The sequence below is a fragment of the Carya illinoinensis genome, chromosome 2 (genome assembly GCF_018687715.1).
Source record: "Carya illinoinensis cultivar Pawnee chromosome 2, C.illinoinensisPawnee_v1, whole genome shotgun sequence".
In the NCBI taxonomy this organism is placed as follows: Eukaryota; Viridiplantae; Streptophyta; class Magnoliopsida; order Fagales; family Juglandaceae; genus Carya; species Carya illinoinensis.
Genome location: NC_056753.1, coordinates 8,420,001 through 8,439,112, shown reverse-complemented (window position 1 = coordinate 8,439,112; position 19,112 = coordinate 8,420,001). Strand labels below are relative to the sequence as shown.

Genomic DNA, 19,112 nt, shown 5'->3' with positions numbered 1-19,112 from the left:
AGCTCAGGCTCCAACCTCTTGCTTCCTATTATGCTTTTTCTATGCTTGTTGGAACTCCGCTAAGCTCTTAACTGCTTGTGTGACAACCACATTAGGACCATCAGATTTATTTGCAAAAACTAAAGCATTTCTCCTTAACCATATCTTCCTCAAAACTATTGCCATTAACTCCAAGTCTTCCTGAGATAACTTAGAGATCCAATCTGCCCATAGCTCCTGTATGTCCCTCTCACTACTCGACCATTTCTATATAAGACTTGATTTGTCTACCCATACATCAGTGGTACCTATAAAACTCAAAAGAGCATGGGAGATTGTTTCCTCCTGCCTTTCACATACTGGATAGTGTGGGTCATTAACAACCTGCCTATAAACCATGTTATTTTTTGTCAATAGACTATAATTCAAAGCTTTACAAAGGAACATTTTTACCACGCCAAGGACATTTGAATTCTATAACACCTTCAAAAACTTTGTTGTTGCATTTGAAGTCTCCCCCCTTTCTCTTTTTTTCCTACACATTTCTAGGTGGTTAGCACTCTTGACATTATATTGCCTATTTTCAGAAAGAGCCCATATTTGCTTGTCTAGTAGACCAGATAAACTTATAGGCGGATTGCAAACAATCTTTGCTTCATCTTCATTCAAGATTCTTTTAACCAACTCTTCATTCCAAGTCCCACTATTCACATTAATAAGCTCCCTCACCTGTGCATCAGCTTCTAAAATCGCTATTGGGGATTCGATGATGAAAGTTAAAGGTCTTGGAATTCACTTATAGCCCCATATTTTACTGCTTTAGCCATTTCACGCTCTCCATACAAGCCCTTCCTCTAGTAAATCTAAGGAGCCTCGTAAACTTCTCCATATCACCGATGGTCTGAAGCCTAGTTTCGAATTTAGAAGCTTAGAATGTTTGAAGTATTTGTCTTTTAGAACCATAGTAGCTATAGAATGAGGATTAGATAACACTCTCCAGCATTGCTTTGCTAGTAGAGTAGTGTTGAAGCTGTTAAGCTCTCGAAAACCCAATCCCCCTCCAACTTTAGATATCCCCATCTTGGACCAGCTCCTCCATTGAATCTAACTATCATTATTTTTAAAACCCTACTAGAACTTGGCCATTTGAGTTGCTATTTCCTTACATAACTTCTTTGGTAGTTGAACACATTCATATGATAAGTCGGGATGGCTTGAATAACTACTTTCAACAAGACTTCCTTACCCTAGGTAGACAAGAATTGATTCTTCCAATTTTTTTATCTTCATCCACACTCTGTCTTTGATTCCTCTGAAGGAGTTATATGTGGATCTTCCAACTATGATTGGCAATCCCAGATATTTTTCACAATTATTCTACAGCCTTCCTCCAATCTCTTTAATAATCCCCTCTTTCACAGAAGCTTTTGCATTTGGACTGAAAAATACAATAGTTTTGGGCTTATTTAAACTCTGTCCTAAGGCCTTTTCATAGAGCTCAAGTATACCACTGATCTTTTTCCACTTGACCCAACTTGCCTTCCAAAGATTACACAATCATCTACAAAGAGTAGATGGGTAATCTTTATACCTCCCCTTGCCACTGACACACCCCTCAACTCTACTCTACTCTATGCCTCTACTCTATGCCTGATTAATCATTGAGTTTAACCCTTCTACACATAGAAGGAATATATAGGGAGACAAGGGATCTCCCTGTCTTATTCCCCCTTGTCTCCCTATCTTATTCCCCTCGTAGGGAAAAATATTTCACCAAGTTTGCCATTAACCAACACAGCATATGAAATTGAGGTGATGCACTCCATTATTAAACTTATCCACCTTTCTCGAAAGCCCAGTTTTCTCATCACTGCCTCAAGATAAACCCATTTCACTCTATCATATACTTTTGATATGTCCAACTTCAGAACCATGCTGCCCACTTTGTCCCTTTGCTTCATTTTCATTGAATGAAGCACTTCATAGGTAGCAATAATATTATCAGAAGTTAGTTTCCCTGGAATAAATGCACTCTGGCTTTTAGAGATTATATCATTCATTAATCTCTTCAATTTATTCACAAGGGTTTTAGCTATGATCTTGTGCATTACATTGCACAAGCTTATGGGCCTAAAACCATTAATTTTCTTAGGGCCAGTCACCTTAGGGATTAAGGCTACAAAGGCATGGTTTAGAGATTGTTCCATGCCTCCACCATTAAGGAACTTAAGAACCGCACTACATACATTATCACCCACCATGTGCCAATAGGAGTGAAAAAAGCAAGCCCTGAAACCATATGGTCCGGGGGATTTCAAAAAACTCATCATCTTCAAAGCTTCTTCTACTTCCCATCCCCCTTCTGAAAAACTCTTTCTAAAGATTCATTCATAACACAAGTCACCCGACTCTCCAAAGCTTCCAAACATGTGTCAATCACTTCATTGGATGGTTTGCATTTTTATATACTTCAGAAAAGTGCTCTTTGAACGCCTCTACAACTCCATTCTGCTTCAATCTCAGATCAGCCTAGCCGTCTATAATTGAGATTATCCGATTCCTCTTTCTTCTCTGGTTGGCATATTCATGGAAGAACTTCATATTTCTATCCCCCAAGCTATAGTTCCTCTTGGCCCTTGATTTCCACTTTACATCCTCTTGTTCCAGCAACATTTTTGCATTTTTCTGCAATCTCTTCAACTCCTCGGAGATTGGACCCTCAGCTTAGGATCATATATTGAATTTCCTTCTGCCCACTCTTGCCTTATCATTTGTTCATTATCTTCTTCTCTAGCCTAGCTTGCTTCAAATCTAAAAGGAAATTACCTTCTTCTCTGCCTAGTTTCAGTCCCACCCATTGATAGCAAAATTGGTGTGTGATCTAAACATCTCACTAAAAGGCCCTCCAGTACCCTTACTTCCAAGAACATTCTACCCTTACTTTCGTGAACATTACTCTCCACATATTATTGGCCACACATCTGTCTAGCCTTTCTTTAGTAAAAGAATGGTCAAAATGTTTATTGCTCCACGTGAAGAAATCACCAAAATAGCCAAGATCAAACAAACTATTCTCCTCTAACACATCTCAGAATTGACTCAATTGGGTTTCAACCCTTTGTCTACCCCCAACTGTCTCATTTTGGGACAAGATTTCATTAAACCCCTACCACACACCATGTTGCATGATCTCTGGGCCCATAAAATCCTATAAAAAGCCACTCATTTCCATCCCCTTCCCTCTTCACCACAACATTAATATGCCAATTAGAATAGTTTTTAACTTCCATTTCCTCCTCGTTTTTCTAGAATAGTGCCAGACCCCCTCTTTTGCCCAAGGAATCCACTACAAAACAACCATCCATTCTCAATCTTCTCTTCAAATCCTTCACTCTACCAATTTTAACCATTGTTTCAATCAAGAACGCCAAATTGGGCTACTTATCCTTTACCGTCAGGCAAAGGTCTTAAATTGTTTGAGGGTTCCCAAGTCCTCGGCAGTTCCAACTAATGAGATTCATGATGCCAAGTGGGGCTCCTCCGATGCCTCTGCCCCTAGTCTTTCCTCTCCAAAGACCTTTTTACTCTCATTTGTAGCTTTTTTCTCTGTAACTTCCAGCATTTTCTCCCCATCCGTACTATCAAATTCACATTAATGCAAGAGATTAGTGGTAGTCAGCTTACTTGTCTCAGGCCTTCCTCGTGCTCTTCTCTTTCAGCTGCTCTTCTTTCTTCCTTGATAACATCCTTGTTACACGTTAATGGTTCTCCCCCTAGTAATTGATTTTTTCAAATCACATTCTATCTTAACCATCAAACATCGACCCCATGCCAACCCATCTTCTTGTACATCTCCACCCTTCACCTTCCCTATGCAACCTCCAATCTGCTCTCCCATCCATTGATTCATGTAACTCAATGGGAGGTTGAGCATCTAAATCCAGAGAGTACAGTGATCGAAGTCCAGCAAATGTGGTTGAGTTTGCCATCATATTCCTTTAGCCAAACATATAGTTATCGAAAAGCCATGGGCAACCTCTAATTATTCTATCTTTGTCACACAGATTTGCGAATGTGATGGCAAAGTAGTTTGTACTAATCTCTTAAAATTCTATCAGCTTTTCCACCTTCCATATCTTTTTCATTGTTGTTCTTTCTATTTCCCTCCAAATCTTCCAATCTGAATGTATTTTTCCCACCATGCACATTTTCCCTCTTTTCTTAATCGTCTCCAGTTGGCTACAATTGATTTCAATTGGTTTATTTTCTTCTTCATTAAACTTCAGTTGATCCCAAATCTCTTATATCTCTTCCATGACTCTAACTCTACACACGGTAGCAAGCAATACTTCACCCTCCTCCTTCAACTGAAGCAAAAATAGACTCAACAAACTTCTACTCAATTGTTTTCAGAAAAAAGGGTTTCGTACGTGAAGGCTAAACTATGATATATAGAACTAGTGTAAAAGAAATGGACGTATCATAACCAAGGAATATGCGTTAAGCAGATGATATCAATTTAATGATAGTTTTTATAATTATCTTTATAGGTTTAATGATTCTTTTATGTTTTAAACGTCAAAAAAGAGAGAGGAGATTTCGGTGGGCGCTAACTGTATTATAATAGAAAAGAAAGAAATAAAGCATAATGGGAGGAGCAACAAATGAGACATCAATAGGTCCCCTTTCCTGTCCAATCTAATGCAATATGCCTTTTCAATACTATTCTTCCTAAAATCTTTCTAGAACTTACTACAATGGTCCCTTTCAGATTCACCTAACTACCCAACCTACAATTCCTATTACCATGGGCACACATTGAACAAGTAAAAACCTTCAATGCTTCATGCTTACAAAAAACAATTATAAATTAATATATTAAATTATATTTCTATATTATTATTTATTTTATATACTAAATAAATAATATTTATTTTAGATACAACAAAGAGGATATTATTTTTGAAATTCATAAGCTATATAAGTTGCTGATTCAAGTCCACATGGGATGGGTTCAATGCAAAAATGCCTCTTGTTGTTCTTATTATTCACACTCCGATTAGGACCCTCCATTTTCTCAGTTACCATATGGAGAAATAAATATATATATATATATATATTTTAATTAAAAAAAAGTGGTCTTATCTCATCTTTGGTAACTTGGTGGGCCGTGTACTCCACCCCTCTTTGACTTTTCAGTCACTTACCACGTGTCCATCTAAAGCACATGTACGGACAATGAAGAGAAGCGTTGAAAATAAATGAGACGACGGTCACTCAATTATTCACGATGAAATTCACCTTGCCCAAATAGGTAACCCCCTTTTTTTATTGTTTTGGAAATAAAATAAGATAAATAAAATTATATCATTTTTGTATATTAAATAAATAATAGTTTTTTAAAATAATATATTTGTATGGATTAATTGTTAAATGAGTTATAAAAGAGTGATAAATGTATTATAACCATATATATACACATATATATAAATAATGAATAATCTTAATCGAGATTTATTCTGTAAGAGCATCCTCAATGGATTAGTTATAATTAAAAAACATTTTTGATAAATATGAGATGAATTTAACTTTTAACTATTTCATTCATACAAGTCTTCACATTGAATTATCTATTTATTCTTTATATAATAATAAAATAATATTAATTTAATATATTTATTTATATCATATTTTACCATTATATTAATTATATGTTAATTAGTAATTATATTATAATTAAATTATTGGTTAACAAATCATATTTTTAATGGTAATTTAATATTAATAACCATAAATGTCTAATTAAATTTATCTGAAATTCAATATAAATGCCAAAGAATGAATTCAATATAATACTAATAACCTTTGTTGACATTAATTACTGCAGTAAAAGCCAAAGAACCTAGGAGGTTTCTGAGAAAATGTTGAGGGAAGAGAAAGAGTGTTACAAAAAAAAATAATAAACTAAACATTTGGTCATTGAACAGTTCATTTCAAATTTGACTTTATTTTTATAAATATTGTAGCTAAAAGTCAAATTTTTTGGCTTTAAATAATCCATTGTGGCAACTTTTGATCCATAATAGCTAAAAGTGACTTTTTTTTACATATGCATATTCCATTGAGTGCTGTAAAGGGTCTCAAGGACTTACCTTTTTGAGATTATCTAACATAAAAAAAAAAAAATTAAATATTAAGTTGTAGTGAAATTCTTTTTTTATTAATTAATTAATTATAATTTTGATTTCATAGAAAGTTCAATTGTTCAAAGGGTCGAGAGAGATTCAAACCAATTGTGAATAAATTATCATGTAGTCTTGTTTGTATGTAGAGCTTATAGGGTAGAAAACAAAACGAGGTCGTATATGCAATTTTGTCTCTGCTACGCCAATTTTAAAAAAGCTGTCCGTGCAAAGCTAACTCGCAGGAGATAATGAAATGGTAACAGAAAAACAAAAGGAAAGCCAAAACAAAAGCCTTCTCCGACTTGCGTCAGCTTCTCCCTTGGTCCTAGTTTCTCTTCTGGATCTCAATCAGACCACAACGATGCGGTTTGCAACCTTTGGCCTCAACTTCATCCCGATCGATGCCTACCCAGTTTCCCTTGACCATCAACCTTAGCCAAATCCAATTCAATCTACTCGGTTTGTTCTCTTTCTTTCTTTGTCTTCCTTTTCTTCTATTCTTCATTTCTTGTTTCATTATGTGTTTATATTTCTGATTCTTTTTTTTCTTCTTAGATTTTATGGTGTTGTTCTATTCTATGATGTTCGTTGCATGTGTTATTTCAGCTTCTCTGTGTAATTGTGTTGTTGCGGTGCTTGATTTGTGGTTGATTTTCAGTTCTACATATCAATTTCACCGATTTTTCTGGGTATTTTTTTTTTATTATATTTCTTTGTACGTAGAAATAATTTTTTTCTTAGACTCAAGGATCTGCTTGAATTTATCAATTTCATTCAGTCCTTTTTTTTTTTTTTTTCGGGGCATTTTTTTTTTTGGGGGGGGGGGGGGGGGGGGGGGGGGGGGGGGGGGTGGTTCTTTTCTTTTGTTTTACTTCCCAACACTTTTGCTTTGGAGCTTTATCTGGTGATCATGCTTGGAATAGTGATATGGGTTGTGCCTGGGGGTATACGGGCATTGATAAAACGGTTACATTCAATAGAGTTTTATATTGAAGGCTAATCAACCCTATTGAACATTTCTAATGCATCTTACTTGGGTTGTTGGTTCTCCCTTCCTTAAGTGAAAAGCCAGAAGGTGTCGTGCTTTCGGCAGAAGAAATAAACGCTCTTGGCCATAGAAAGAAATTTTAATCCTAACCAATTTGAGTAAAAATACTATTTCAGCCGTTCAATTGACCATATATGCGACTATTTCTATTTTGTCTTCAATATATTTCCTCTTTTTTGCCTGGATGAACTTTAAAGATGCTAACAAGGTTGTGCCCCTCTCAGTTTTGCTGCTCTTAACTGATTCCATTTATGCTTTTTTAAATGATCTGTTGTCTTTATTTCCAAATCTATTTGGTACTGAAGATAGCATGGAAAAGAAAATTGATCTGTTTTAACTTTCTTTCATTATAATTTGATTTTAATCTCAATAGCGGTGAAATGTGCATCTGGTTTTCTTTTATGAGAGATTGCCTTTTAAAGGGAGTGGCTTGTCGTAGAGCTTACAGATGAGATTCATTATATTATTGTTAGAGCTTCTCCTCTAAAGAAACATTTTGAAAGTGGTTAACGTGGCTGCTCAGCCTTGGTTAACCACAAAGGCCTGTCTTACCACGACATTGAAGGATTACCAGCTTCACAAGGCCAAGCTTTATAAACCACTGGTTGGAGAGCCAAGCTCCTTCCAACTTTTAGAGTCCTCTGAGCAATCTCATTATAAGAATTGTGTTTGTCCTAATTTTTTGACAAAAGTTTGGTTCGCAGACAGTTATGAAGCATCCTCTGTAATAAAGGAGTAGTATGGTTAATTTAAAGAAAAAGGCATTACTAGGCTTCACATAATCTCTATGACCATTTATTTCTGCTTGACTTCATCAATGTGATGATTTACTGGGAAAAATAGAGGATTGGATTTAGCTTTACTGGAAGTGCTAATGATTTTATTTTTTATATCGAAATATTTCTTGCGTCGTAGATCATTAGGAATGTAAACATAGAAAACTGGACTCATATTTGAAGGTGATTAAACAATATAATGGGTTTTGGTTCTATTTTCTTAATTTTTACCTGCTACCACAAAGACTTATCCATTCTGCGAGGACCAGAAAATTGTATAAAATGTGGAAAATGGCATATTGTATTCTTAGCAACTCGTCAAATATGTTGAATTGATAAGTGATATGGCAGCATTAAAACAAAAATTTATGCTGGTATGCTCTGAATGAAACTCCTAACTTATATACTAAGGAATTTTCCATGTGCTGAAACCTCACCTTTTTATTGAAGTTTAGAGACCCATCCCGAATACTTTATTTTGCACTTTTTCTGTTTCTTTTTTATTCTTCCAGTGTTGGGGGTTTAGAGGGGTAGGATCATATCTGTCCTGTACAATGGAAAACATATATCCCCAGGGCATGGTTTGTCATAATTATGTTCAGTTAACAAATAACTTTTCACTTTTGACTCTGTTCATATCAGGGAATAAACTTACATGTTGTGTGCTTGTAGGCATTACATTCCTGATTGAATTTTTGTTTTTTCAACCCCGGTTTTTCTGCAGTAAAATGTGTCAAACTATAGAATAAGGATGGCAGTATCAGAAGCACGAGCTGCATGGCAGAGAGCAGCTAATCGGTGCCTTGTCCAAGAAGATGCCAAAAGAGCTCCAAAGTTAGCTTGCTGCCAGTCAGCATCATCAACATCCAAGCAAGTTGACAATGAACCTACCAATAAAGTGGATGGACAAGATCTTCCTGCCTCAGGTTTTATGCCTAAGAATCCTTCGTTTTCCAAACTACCCGAGCACACAAGATGGTGGCTCCAGTTGCAGCCAAGCAATGGGTACCAGAAGGGTTTAACATATGAACAGTTGAATGTATTGGAGGCCGAAGTGGAAACCTCAAGAGTTGGCACTGCAAATTCTACAACTAAGTTTGATGAGCTCGACCCTGAGAAAGGAGATACCATTCATGTTTATGATGGTAAGAACTTTGAGTCTTCTCTTGATAAGCAATATGGTCTCTCTGCGGTACATATGAATAAGGCCCATGAAGTCAGAAAGCTAGAGGTAAAGGCTCCATGTAGTATGAATGCCGAGGAGTATCTTAAACTAATGGATGGGAGTGGAAAATATGAACCTGTGGATATGGATCCTTCTCATTGTCCAGTTTTCAAGCAAGCCAATGAGTTTTGTTTAGATCCAGAATCTCCATGGACCGGGTGTTGTAAGACTGGGCCGTGGTGGCAAATAACGGATAAAGATGAATTACCCTTTTTGGTCATGAAGAAGTCACTTGACCATATTGAGAATTGTGATCTTCCCCCACCTCAGAAAGTGTATGTAAGGAGGCACCCATATGCTTGTAGTGGGCACATTGACAATGATGACGCATTGTCGTCATCATCTAATTGGAAGGCCCAAACTAGTAGTATTTCCTATAGGACTCATGCACAGGGCTGTCCTGATTCTGGAAAAACACATGGAAATAAGGTGGACTCATCTGAAGAGTTTTCAAGATGTGTTTCTGACAAGTCATTCAGGTATTAGCTTAGATGACCATCATTTTTACTGTGGGATGAAATCATCTGGATGTTTCATCTGACTAGATTATGCATATTAGTGATTATATTATGTTGAGTTTGTTACTTAAGCTTATATAAACATTTAGATAATATTTATTTGTTTTTTGATATCTTAGCTTAGCTTTTTTTCTACAGTTCCAGTACAAAGCACAAAGATGTCACAAAGATGCTCCTAGTTTCTGAAGGTGACCCTGGCAAAGCTCAGCTGATGGAAGCACTCTGCCATTCTCAAACACGTGCAAGGGAAGCAGAGAAGGCAGCAAAGCAGGCATATGCTGAGAAAGAGCACATTCTTAAACTCTTCTTCAGACAAGCTTCACAACTTTTTGCCTATAGGCAGTGGTTCCAACTGTTAGAGCTAGAAGCCCTTTGTGTCCAGATTAAAAATAACGACCAGTCAATTTCCACTCTCTTCCCTGTGGTCCTTCCATGGATGTCTTACAAAGGTTGGAGAAAGCGAAAGAGCTGGCAGAAGGCTACCAAGGGGAAAAGAGTCAAGCGAGGGCGAGTGCGGCATGATATCAAAAGGTATGCTGTTGCTTTTGCACTGGGTATGAGTCTTGTTGGTGCTGGCTTGTTTCTGGGATGGACTGTAGGGTGCATGTTACCTCCTCCTTTCTAGTTTACAATGTTTCACCCTGCTCCTTTTGAAGATTGATTTATGTAACTCTTTGATTTTTTTTTTTTTGAATGCATGCATCTTTGTAGATTCTTAAGTTGCCTTTATGTAAATTCTCCCTTGTACCTTGTGCCTCAAGTACAAATGTGCAATGAGATATGTGTATATATATATATATTAAAATTTCGCCAAAAAAAATTTCTTTTGACTCCTTTGTTCTGTTTTGTATTTAGTTATGGTGAGGTTGGTGGTTTAAGAAATACCCAATTTCGAAGAATTTTGGGGAAGACTTGTCATTGATTTATGCGACTGAAAGTTGGATGGAAATTTTTTTATTATTTTATTTTGTTTGTATGTTCATGTCATTTGAATGGGAAAAAACCTGCGTGATATAGCGCTTCAGAAGTAAATTAGGGAAAACTACCTTTACTACCTTCAGAAGCAATTTGATGGGCATATTGAAAATGTGCAATATGAGACGATAAGGGTACTTTTCCCATCAAAAATCAAGATGCCAATATTTGAGAGGAAAAAGTCTCAAGACATTAAATAACGGTTTAATGTGATTTAAAGCCACTGAGTTTTGAACAAATTTCAAACATGCACTATTGCAACCTTTTCCATTTCTTCTTGTGAGGCATCCAAATTGACGCACCAACCAAGACTCGGAACACATTCAGTATACTAATTACCGCCTTAAGAATCTCTGGTTGGATGGGAAGGTTTTGACTTTTGACAGACTCGATCGGCAATATCGTTATTCCTCGGCTGATAACGATTCATCCTACGGAATCCCCAAAGATGGAGTAAACCTTTTATATGAGAATGCTTTGACGTTATTCCAAATGTGTTCTTCTAAGTGTAGAAGTGTAAAATTATATCAAAAATGAGTCCAATATCGTATTCTATAGAGACGAAGGATCTATGTCGAGTATTGGTGAGATAAAGTTATGGTATATAAACAAATGAAAATTGCTATGAACATTGTTTTTGTGTTTTTAATACTTTGTAGAAAGAGGTTTGTGATTTGTAGATGACAGGTGTCATTCTAAGATGATGTTTGATAATGTGAAATGTATAATGAAAACTGAAATTTGTTGCAAAAGAAAGGAAACAAAGATCGTAGTATAAAATTATGATTTTGTCAAAGAAACAAACAACTAAGCTTCAGGTCTAGCTTTAGTTGGTGTGATTCTTGCAATCTCAATCCTTTTTAGTTTTCTCGATTATTAATCCAGCTAAGGTATTTATAATTGGAGGATTTGACTTTGGAAATTCATTTGCAAAATTTTTCAACATGTTTTTCTGAAATGCATAAATGGAGTTAGCATTAAATCCTTGCATTCTTTCAAGCATCTGACGTGCCTTTTGTCAACAACAGATCTTGAGCAAGAGATTCAAGTCATTTCTAATATAAATCCATCAACAAGACAGTAAATGAGAATAAATAAGAGCAGATGCGATTTTTCATTACATGAAACCACAACCAATTCAAGCTATGCGATCGGCTTTGGCTATAAAACTAGCCTTCCATACTCAATGTAAAATCAACTGAAAATGCTAATGAGATCCACATTGCTATTCAAAGATAAATTGAAGAAAAAAAAACTCTCCTATAGTCTTCTCCGAGAACCCAGAAAGCAAAAAATTATCCTCCCGACAAAACGTAACACAAATGAATAATAATTTTCTTACTCCCTCTCGATCCCCCGTTAATTCGTGCATTGGCTACCTCTCTCCATCTCCTTGAGCCATCCCACGTCCTCTCCTTCTATTCCCTCAAGTGTGTGCATGCCCTTGCGTTGGCCAGCCTTTCACCTAAATGTGATGATAATCCCCTCTGCTACTGCCCGTGCAATCATGCTCTACTGCTTCTCCATTTCATGTCCCAGAGTACTTCCGCTGCCCACGTCCCACTCAATACAATATTCTTTTTTAGTTTAGTTTTTCTTCTGTTCAAAAATTGCCCTACACATATGAGTGTAAATGTTTATTATTTTAAGGTTACATACAATATCAAATGGCACTTGGTGCTACTAGCTACAATTTCTTGTATGTTCATGTGCAAGGTATTGATAGTAATTAATTTGGCTCCAATACTTAAAATTTAATGCATAATTAAGTGTTAAACTCTTCTTTGATGAAATAAATAACTTAATCAACTTAATTATGCATTTTTAACACTTTATCACACCCCCCCCCAACTAGCTTTATGCTAGTCTCTAGCAAATAAAGTGATCACGAGGGCAAATAGATTCAACTTTACTTCAAAGTCACTCAATTCAAAAGTCTATGCCATAGATCATATTCGTTGGTTTAGAGCATTAGAGCTTATGTAAATCAGATACTCATTCTCCACAAAAGTTTATACATTATCCAGTCAATCATCCAAAGAGAGAAAAATGCCAAAAGAATGCTTAAGTGTGCAAGTGTGATAGGATTTCCAAAGTTGACTTCCAAAATCAATTAAAGGTTTCAACAGCAACAATTGATCAAAAAAGACCAATTGATCTTACTCTAATCCAAAAGCCTTACAAAAGTGGCTTTCACGCTATTACACTTTAAAAGGTCTTATATATATATATATGAACCCTGTTATAGGAAGCATTTTTCATCACACACAACTTTTCTTGATCCCTAGCATGTGCCTTTTCTCATTTGTTTTTCATTTTTCTTCTTCTTCTTCTTCTTCTTCTTCTTTTTAGCTTAACAAAGTTTCTTCCTAAGCCATTAGGATATGATTCATTAGAGTTCCATACAGCTACAATGATGAATAGCTAATCATGATATAGTAGTGTTAACTAAGATATTCCAAGTGTATGTTTAGATTAGTAGTTAGCAGTTTCAAGCAAATCACCCTTGACTTAATCAACTAAAAATTATGTAAGCTTCTGTTTTGAGCTAAAATCTGGATCCTTAAGTGCTAAAGTAGCTCATAATTCCAACAGATCTTTTCACAGGTATAAAAGTTTGAAAAAAAAAACAATAATTCTAAAACCTGTTGAATCATAAAAATCAGTTCATTTCAAATGTTCTTGGGGTACAAGAAAAAGTATTCCATATCAAGCATGCCAGTAACAGAAAAATCATAAAAACTTCTGTTCCCACCCCCTCCCCCAGCTTGAAATGAGTATTGTAAGCAAAGAGTAGTGCAATAAATAAGAGAAGAAAGTGAGGGATGTCACCTGATAGAGAAAAAAAAAACTAGAAGATTAGAAAAAGAAAACCTGCAAAAATTAAAACAAAAGACAAAACACACAAAATAGAAAATAAATAAAGTAAAGGATAACAACCGAAAAAGTAGTACTAAACAGCAATAGGAGAAATGGGCTCTTGCAGAGGGATGGTGGTGTCCTCTGGAGAGAGGTTGGTCAAGAAGGGTTTAAGGCACTGTCCATTTACTTTAAAGGCATTTCCATTTTAAGGGTTAACCAATTCAATTGCACAATGTGGAAAAACAATCTTAACAACATAAGGTCCATTCCACCTAGACTAGAATTTTTCAGAAAAACGATGAAGGCGGGAGTTATAAAGTAAGACTTGTTGACCTGGTGAAAAGGGTTTTCATTGAATATGCTTGTCATTGAAATGCTTCATGAACTCCTTGGACAGCTTGGAGTTATCATATGCATCCCTTCGGAGCTCATCCAACTCTAAAATATGCAACTTCCTCACAAAACCAACTTAGTTAACATTAAAATTGAACTGTTTAATAGCTCAATATGCCTTATGTTCTAACTTAATTGATAGATAACATGCCTTTCCATACACCAAATGACAAGGAGACATGTTAAGGGAAGTTTTGTAAGCTGTTCTATAAGCACAAAAAGCCTCAGTCAATCACAAGGATCAATCTTTTCGAGTAGAACTAACGGTTTTTTCAAGAATACGCTTGATTTCGCTATTAGCTAACTCAACTTGTCCATTCGTTTGGGGATGATATGGGGTAGAGACCATATGGTAGACACCATAGTTTTTCATGAGGGCAGCAAAAGATTTGTTACATAAATGAGTCCCATTATCACTAAGAATAGCCCTAGGTATGCCAAACCTAGCAAAAATGTTCTCCTTCAAGAACTTAAGCACTACTTAATGGTCATTTGTCTTACATGGTATAGCTTCAATCCACTTAGAAACATAATCCATAGCAACCAAAATGTATAGATAACCAAAATCTATCCAAAATGTATAGATGTCCCATAAAATCAATCTCCCAACAATCAAATATTTCAATGACAAGAACAGGTTGCAAAAGCATCTGATTTTGTTTAGTGATTGCACCTAAGCACTAACATGGCTCACAAGTTTTGTAAAAATTATGAAAATCCTTAAACATAATAGGTCAATAAAATCCACTTTGTAAAATCTCATGACATTATTATTGGTTTTAGAATAAAAAATAGTTAATAGGCATAAATCTGAATTATGATTTAAATCGATTAATATCATGGTTTATGCTTACTTTTATAACCAATGATTTAATTGGACAATATTCCCCCACACGCACAACACATTTATGATATTTCTTTCCTTTCAATTTATTTCGGTTTTCTAATGTGTTATTTTCAAGCTTCTAAATAAATAAGATGCTCGTAGGGACAAACATTGTTGATCGGAACCACATGCAAACTGAGAGGCTACACTCATCAAACTAGAAAGAAGAAGCACATTGAGTGGGAAACACATGGGACCTAGTAGATTTCATTCTTGTCTTTTGGATGCAACACAAGAAAATAAAATTTTTTGTTTTCCTTATGGACGGACAGTAGCAGCAATGGGGTCGGTTTCCAAAAGAAACAAAAGCAAGGCTTTGTTTCAGCAACTAAGAACGAAAGGCAAAGCAACATAGGGTCCTTCGGTTTTGGGTCAAACGCAACACCAAGTCTAATTACAAAAGACCACTTCGGCAGCTACTAATGCACACGCACATGGGGTTGTCAAACCTCCTTCCTTTGCCATTTTTATGTTTAACAGGAACTGAAGGAAGAAAGGCAACACAGAAGGACTTTTTTGGGCGGTAATGTAGAGAGAGGCATGATGCATTTCGATTAGGAAAAAAGGCATTGGACATGGGATTTCAGCAGAGAAAAAGGCAGGGCCTTTTCTAAGAGTTTTCGGACAGACTTGCACAAAAAAAACAAAAAAAGGAGAGCTGCTGGAGGAAGCACTTGAGAATAGGCTTACCTCCTTGGTCTGGGGACACTGAATGCAGCAAGGAAAAGGAAAAAAGACTTTTTCGTTGGGAGCTGGGATGGCTTGGACTTCTCTCGAAAAGAGAAACACAAAGAGACTGGGCTGGGAGACACTTATGGGACATGAAACGGAGAGAAACAAGGGGGGGCTTAGGGACTAGTTTTTTTCGGAAAGCTGATGGGCACTGGACGACATGGGCACGCTGCACCGGAGAGATTTATTTTCTTTCTTTGGGATTCTGGGTGTGAGACCTAGAGCGGGTTTTTTCTTATGGAAGACCCAGAGGTTGGACTGTGAAAGAAAGGACTCTGGCTTTTGGAGCAGAGGAAGAGTGGTGCTGGCTTCTAGACAGCATTGGGACACAGAGCATTTTTGAAGCTTGGGGGGCACTAAAGTTTTGGATGAAGGCTAGCTTTGGTGGAAGGAGCAGGACACACAGTAAGGAGACATGGAAGGAGGGAGCTTTCGTCTGGAGCTTTGAATACAGGAAGGAAATTTTCTCTTTGGTTGTGACTTACGAGGAGCTTTCTAGGCACTCGAGATGCAATGGAGAGAATGAAAAAAAAGCATGGGAGCTCAAGAGCTTGGACAGAAAGAAAGAAAAGTGAGGAAAAGGAAGTGGCTTTGATCGGTTTTGGAGGGACTTTTTTCGTCTAGATGCTTACGGACTTGAAGACACAGCGACAAGAGGCTTATGTTTAGAGGGAGGTTTTTAGCACTATCTTCTCTCCATCTTGGTTCTCTTATGGCTATTTTCTGGTATTGAGTTTTGTGTTTTATTTTAGTTTTATCATGGAGAATATTTATTTGATTTCCATGTCTCTTGTGATGAACATGGTTGACTAAATTTTCATACTAAGGTTAGAGGTGAAGTCTAATGGTTTAGATATTGTTTCGGATCATCAATAAAATTTATATAATGAGTTTGATCAATTAAATGGTTTTACTATTGAATATTTTGATTATCTATATATTTATCTTGATTCATTATGATTTTCGAATACATTTGTTGCCCAGATGACTAACACAAGAGGGGGGCTGAATTGAGTTGTACTAAAAAAAATAACAATTATAAATCAAATATATAATATAAAATATAAACAAAATATGAAATAACAATAAATATAAAGAGTAAGAGTAAGAGAGAAGCAAACTCAGTATGTTAACGAGGTTCGGCCCCACTGCCTACGTCCTCGCCTCAAGCTACCCCTTGAGGATTCCCAAATTCACTATTCAACCTCCTTCAGGTGGAGATAGAAACTTATTACACCTTTGAACAACACCGCTACAAAGGATCCGTGTAGAACACCATCTACACTTGCAATCACCTTACACGTGGTGATTCAACTATTTCCCGTGTAGAATACTTTCTACACGCACAAGGGTTATACACACCCTTTTTCTGATACAAGAGCTGATAGTGGGTAGGTTATCAGAAAACACTTCTCAATGAGTGAAATAAGAACAATACAGCACAAATTATATCTCTCAAAATGAACAAGGATTAACGCTCAATGCTTAGAGAAGAGAGAATAAAAGCTTTGAATGAATATTGTATGCTCTTGGTGTTGTAAATGTGAAACTCTTAAATGATCTATTTATAGGCATATGAGACTTCATATTCAAATTAAAAAAGATTCACATGTCAAAGACAACATCATTCACTTTTTCAAAAAATTCAAATAAAAGGTTCTTCTTTTTCAATTGTTAAAGACAACATCATTCATTTTTCAAAAACTTCAAACCTAATCTTTTACTTTTTGCATATGACAAAAGGAGCACACTTTACTTTTCAAAAAAATCAAATTAAATCTTTTACTTTTTGTATATGACAAAAGGAGCATACTTTACTTTTCAAATATTTCAGACCTAATCTTTTACTTTTTGCATATGACAAAAGGAGCACACTTTACTTTTCAAATATTTCAAACAAATCATTTACCTTTTGCATAAATCAAAAAAGCATCAATTACTTTTGAAAATATTCAAATAAAACATGCACATGTGTAAGATGTCAATCAATCATCTTTAATATTTTCAAAGTTCAACCCTTTAATCAAGGCATGCACATGTAAATGATGACAATCAATCATCTTTCAAAATTTTTAAATTTAATTTTCAAAAATATTCATGCACATGTGGAAAATATATTTTAATGCTTTATGATAAAATATTAATTTTGAGCCTTAATCCTAATTTCGAATTTTTAAGAGATTTACAACATTACTCTATAATTTTAATGTGAACTTATTCCCTTCTTGCTCATGCTTGTTTCCTTGATGTGCTTGACTCCATTATATAGACAACTTGAGCTTAAGACTTCTTTATTCTTTGAATTCATTTGTTATCATCAAAATCCATGTGTAGATATATAATTACACAAAGCTTGAAACCTTGGGTTCAACAATCTCCCCCTTTTTGATGATGACAAATACTTGTTAGAACCTGAAACCTGTATTAATACTTAAGCTCCCACTGAGAATGTGCGTTAGTTTTTCAAACAAAAGTATAAATATAATTCCAAGCATATATAACAAGTTTAACAATTCAAACAATGTTAATGTTCTAGTCTAACACTTTCTTCTCCCCCTTTTGGCATCATTAAAAAGGATCCGCAACAAGTAAATGGACTGAAGAAAACGGTGCGTTAGTAGACACTTTAGATAGTTGAAAAAAAAAATTAGATTCGTCCGTGACCCGACAAGTGTGGCTGGAGATTTGAAAAAAATCGTCTGATGTTGTTGACAAACGAGATTGAAGGCTCCGAGTTTCTAAAAAAAATGTCATTTTCACCTATCGGTAAAAAAAATCACATTGCCCTTTGACTTGGATGATAGCTTGTCTTGTTCTTTATGCTATCTCTATAAGATCAGTCCTGAAGTTCATCCAATCCGCATCAAGTTTTCTTCTCATCTCTATAACTCATCTGCATTCCTTCAACATTCTCGCTTTAAGCCTTCTATTCTTTTCTCAATGGCTCATTTTTGTAACATTTTTCTAGATCCATCCATGAGGCATTCTGCATCTCAACCTCCTGTCCTTTCTGCAGCTGCCATTGGTGCCATGTTGCAGTAAGAAAATAATAATCTGACTAATAAGTTAGATTCTGATGCTATTTATGACTTGGTGAGTCTTGGGACTCGCTACTCTTCCTCTATTGTTGCTTTTTTCCAGCGGCTACAAGTCAAAAATCATGAAGTTGAAAAACTCAAAGAGCAAATTATTGTACTTCAACGAATTGTTCAAGAGTCTCACATAAGGGAAGGAATCATTCGGCTGAAGAATAAATAGTTGAAATCTTTATTAGATTCTTCATTCCGCTTGCCGATTCCTATGGATAAGAATGACATGATATTATATGAAGAGAATGAGCGTTGATGGCTTGCAAAATTTCATATTGCAGATTTTACAAGTTCGCTCGAGCGGAGGCTTTTGGCCGCTCGAGCAAATTCAGGCAGATTCAAACGCTCGATGTGCGCTCGATAGGACGCTCGAGCGAAATCAAGCAGAGTCGAACGCTCGACGCGCGCTCGACACCCCGCTCGAGCGAACATCGTATTTTGACA

The 19,112-nt window shown here is 35.9% G+C and overlaps 1 protein-coding gene across 1 annotated transcript; it reads left to right on the top strand.

The window, feature by feature from the left end:
• Window positions 1–6,372: 6,372 nt before the first annotated feature.
• Window positions 6,373–10,564, top strand: LOC122299916. The gene is made up of 3 exons (XM_043110403.1): window positions 6,373–6,623; window positions 8,713–9,692; window positions 9,870–10,564. Exons 2-3 carry the CDS (start codon window positions 8,740–8,742, stop codon window positions 10,354–10,356), a joined length of 1,440 nt encoding a protein of 479 aa, XP_042966337.1. The 5' UTR covers window positions 6,373–6,623; window positions 8,713–8,739; the 3' UTR covers window positions 10,357–10,564.
• Window positions 10,565–19,112: the final 8,548 nt, after the last annotated feature.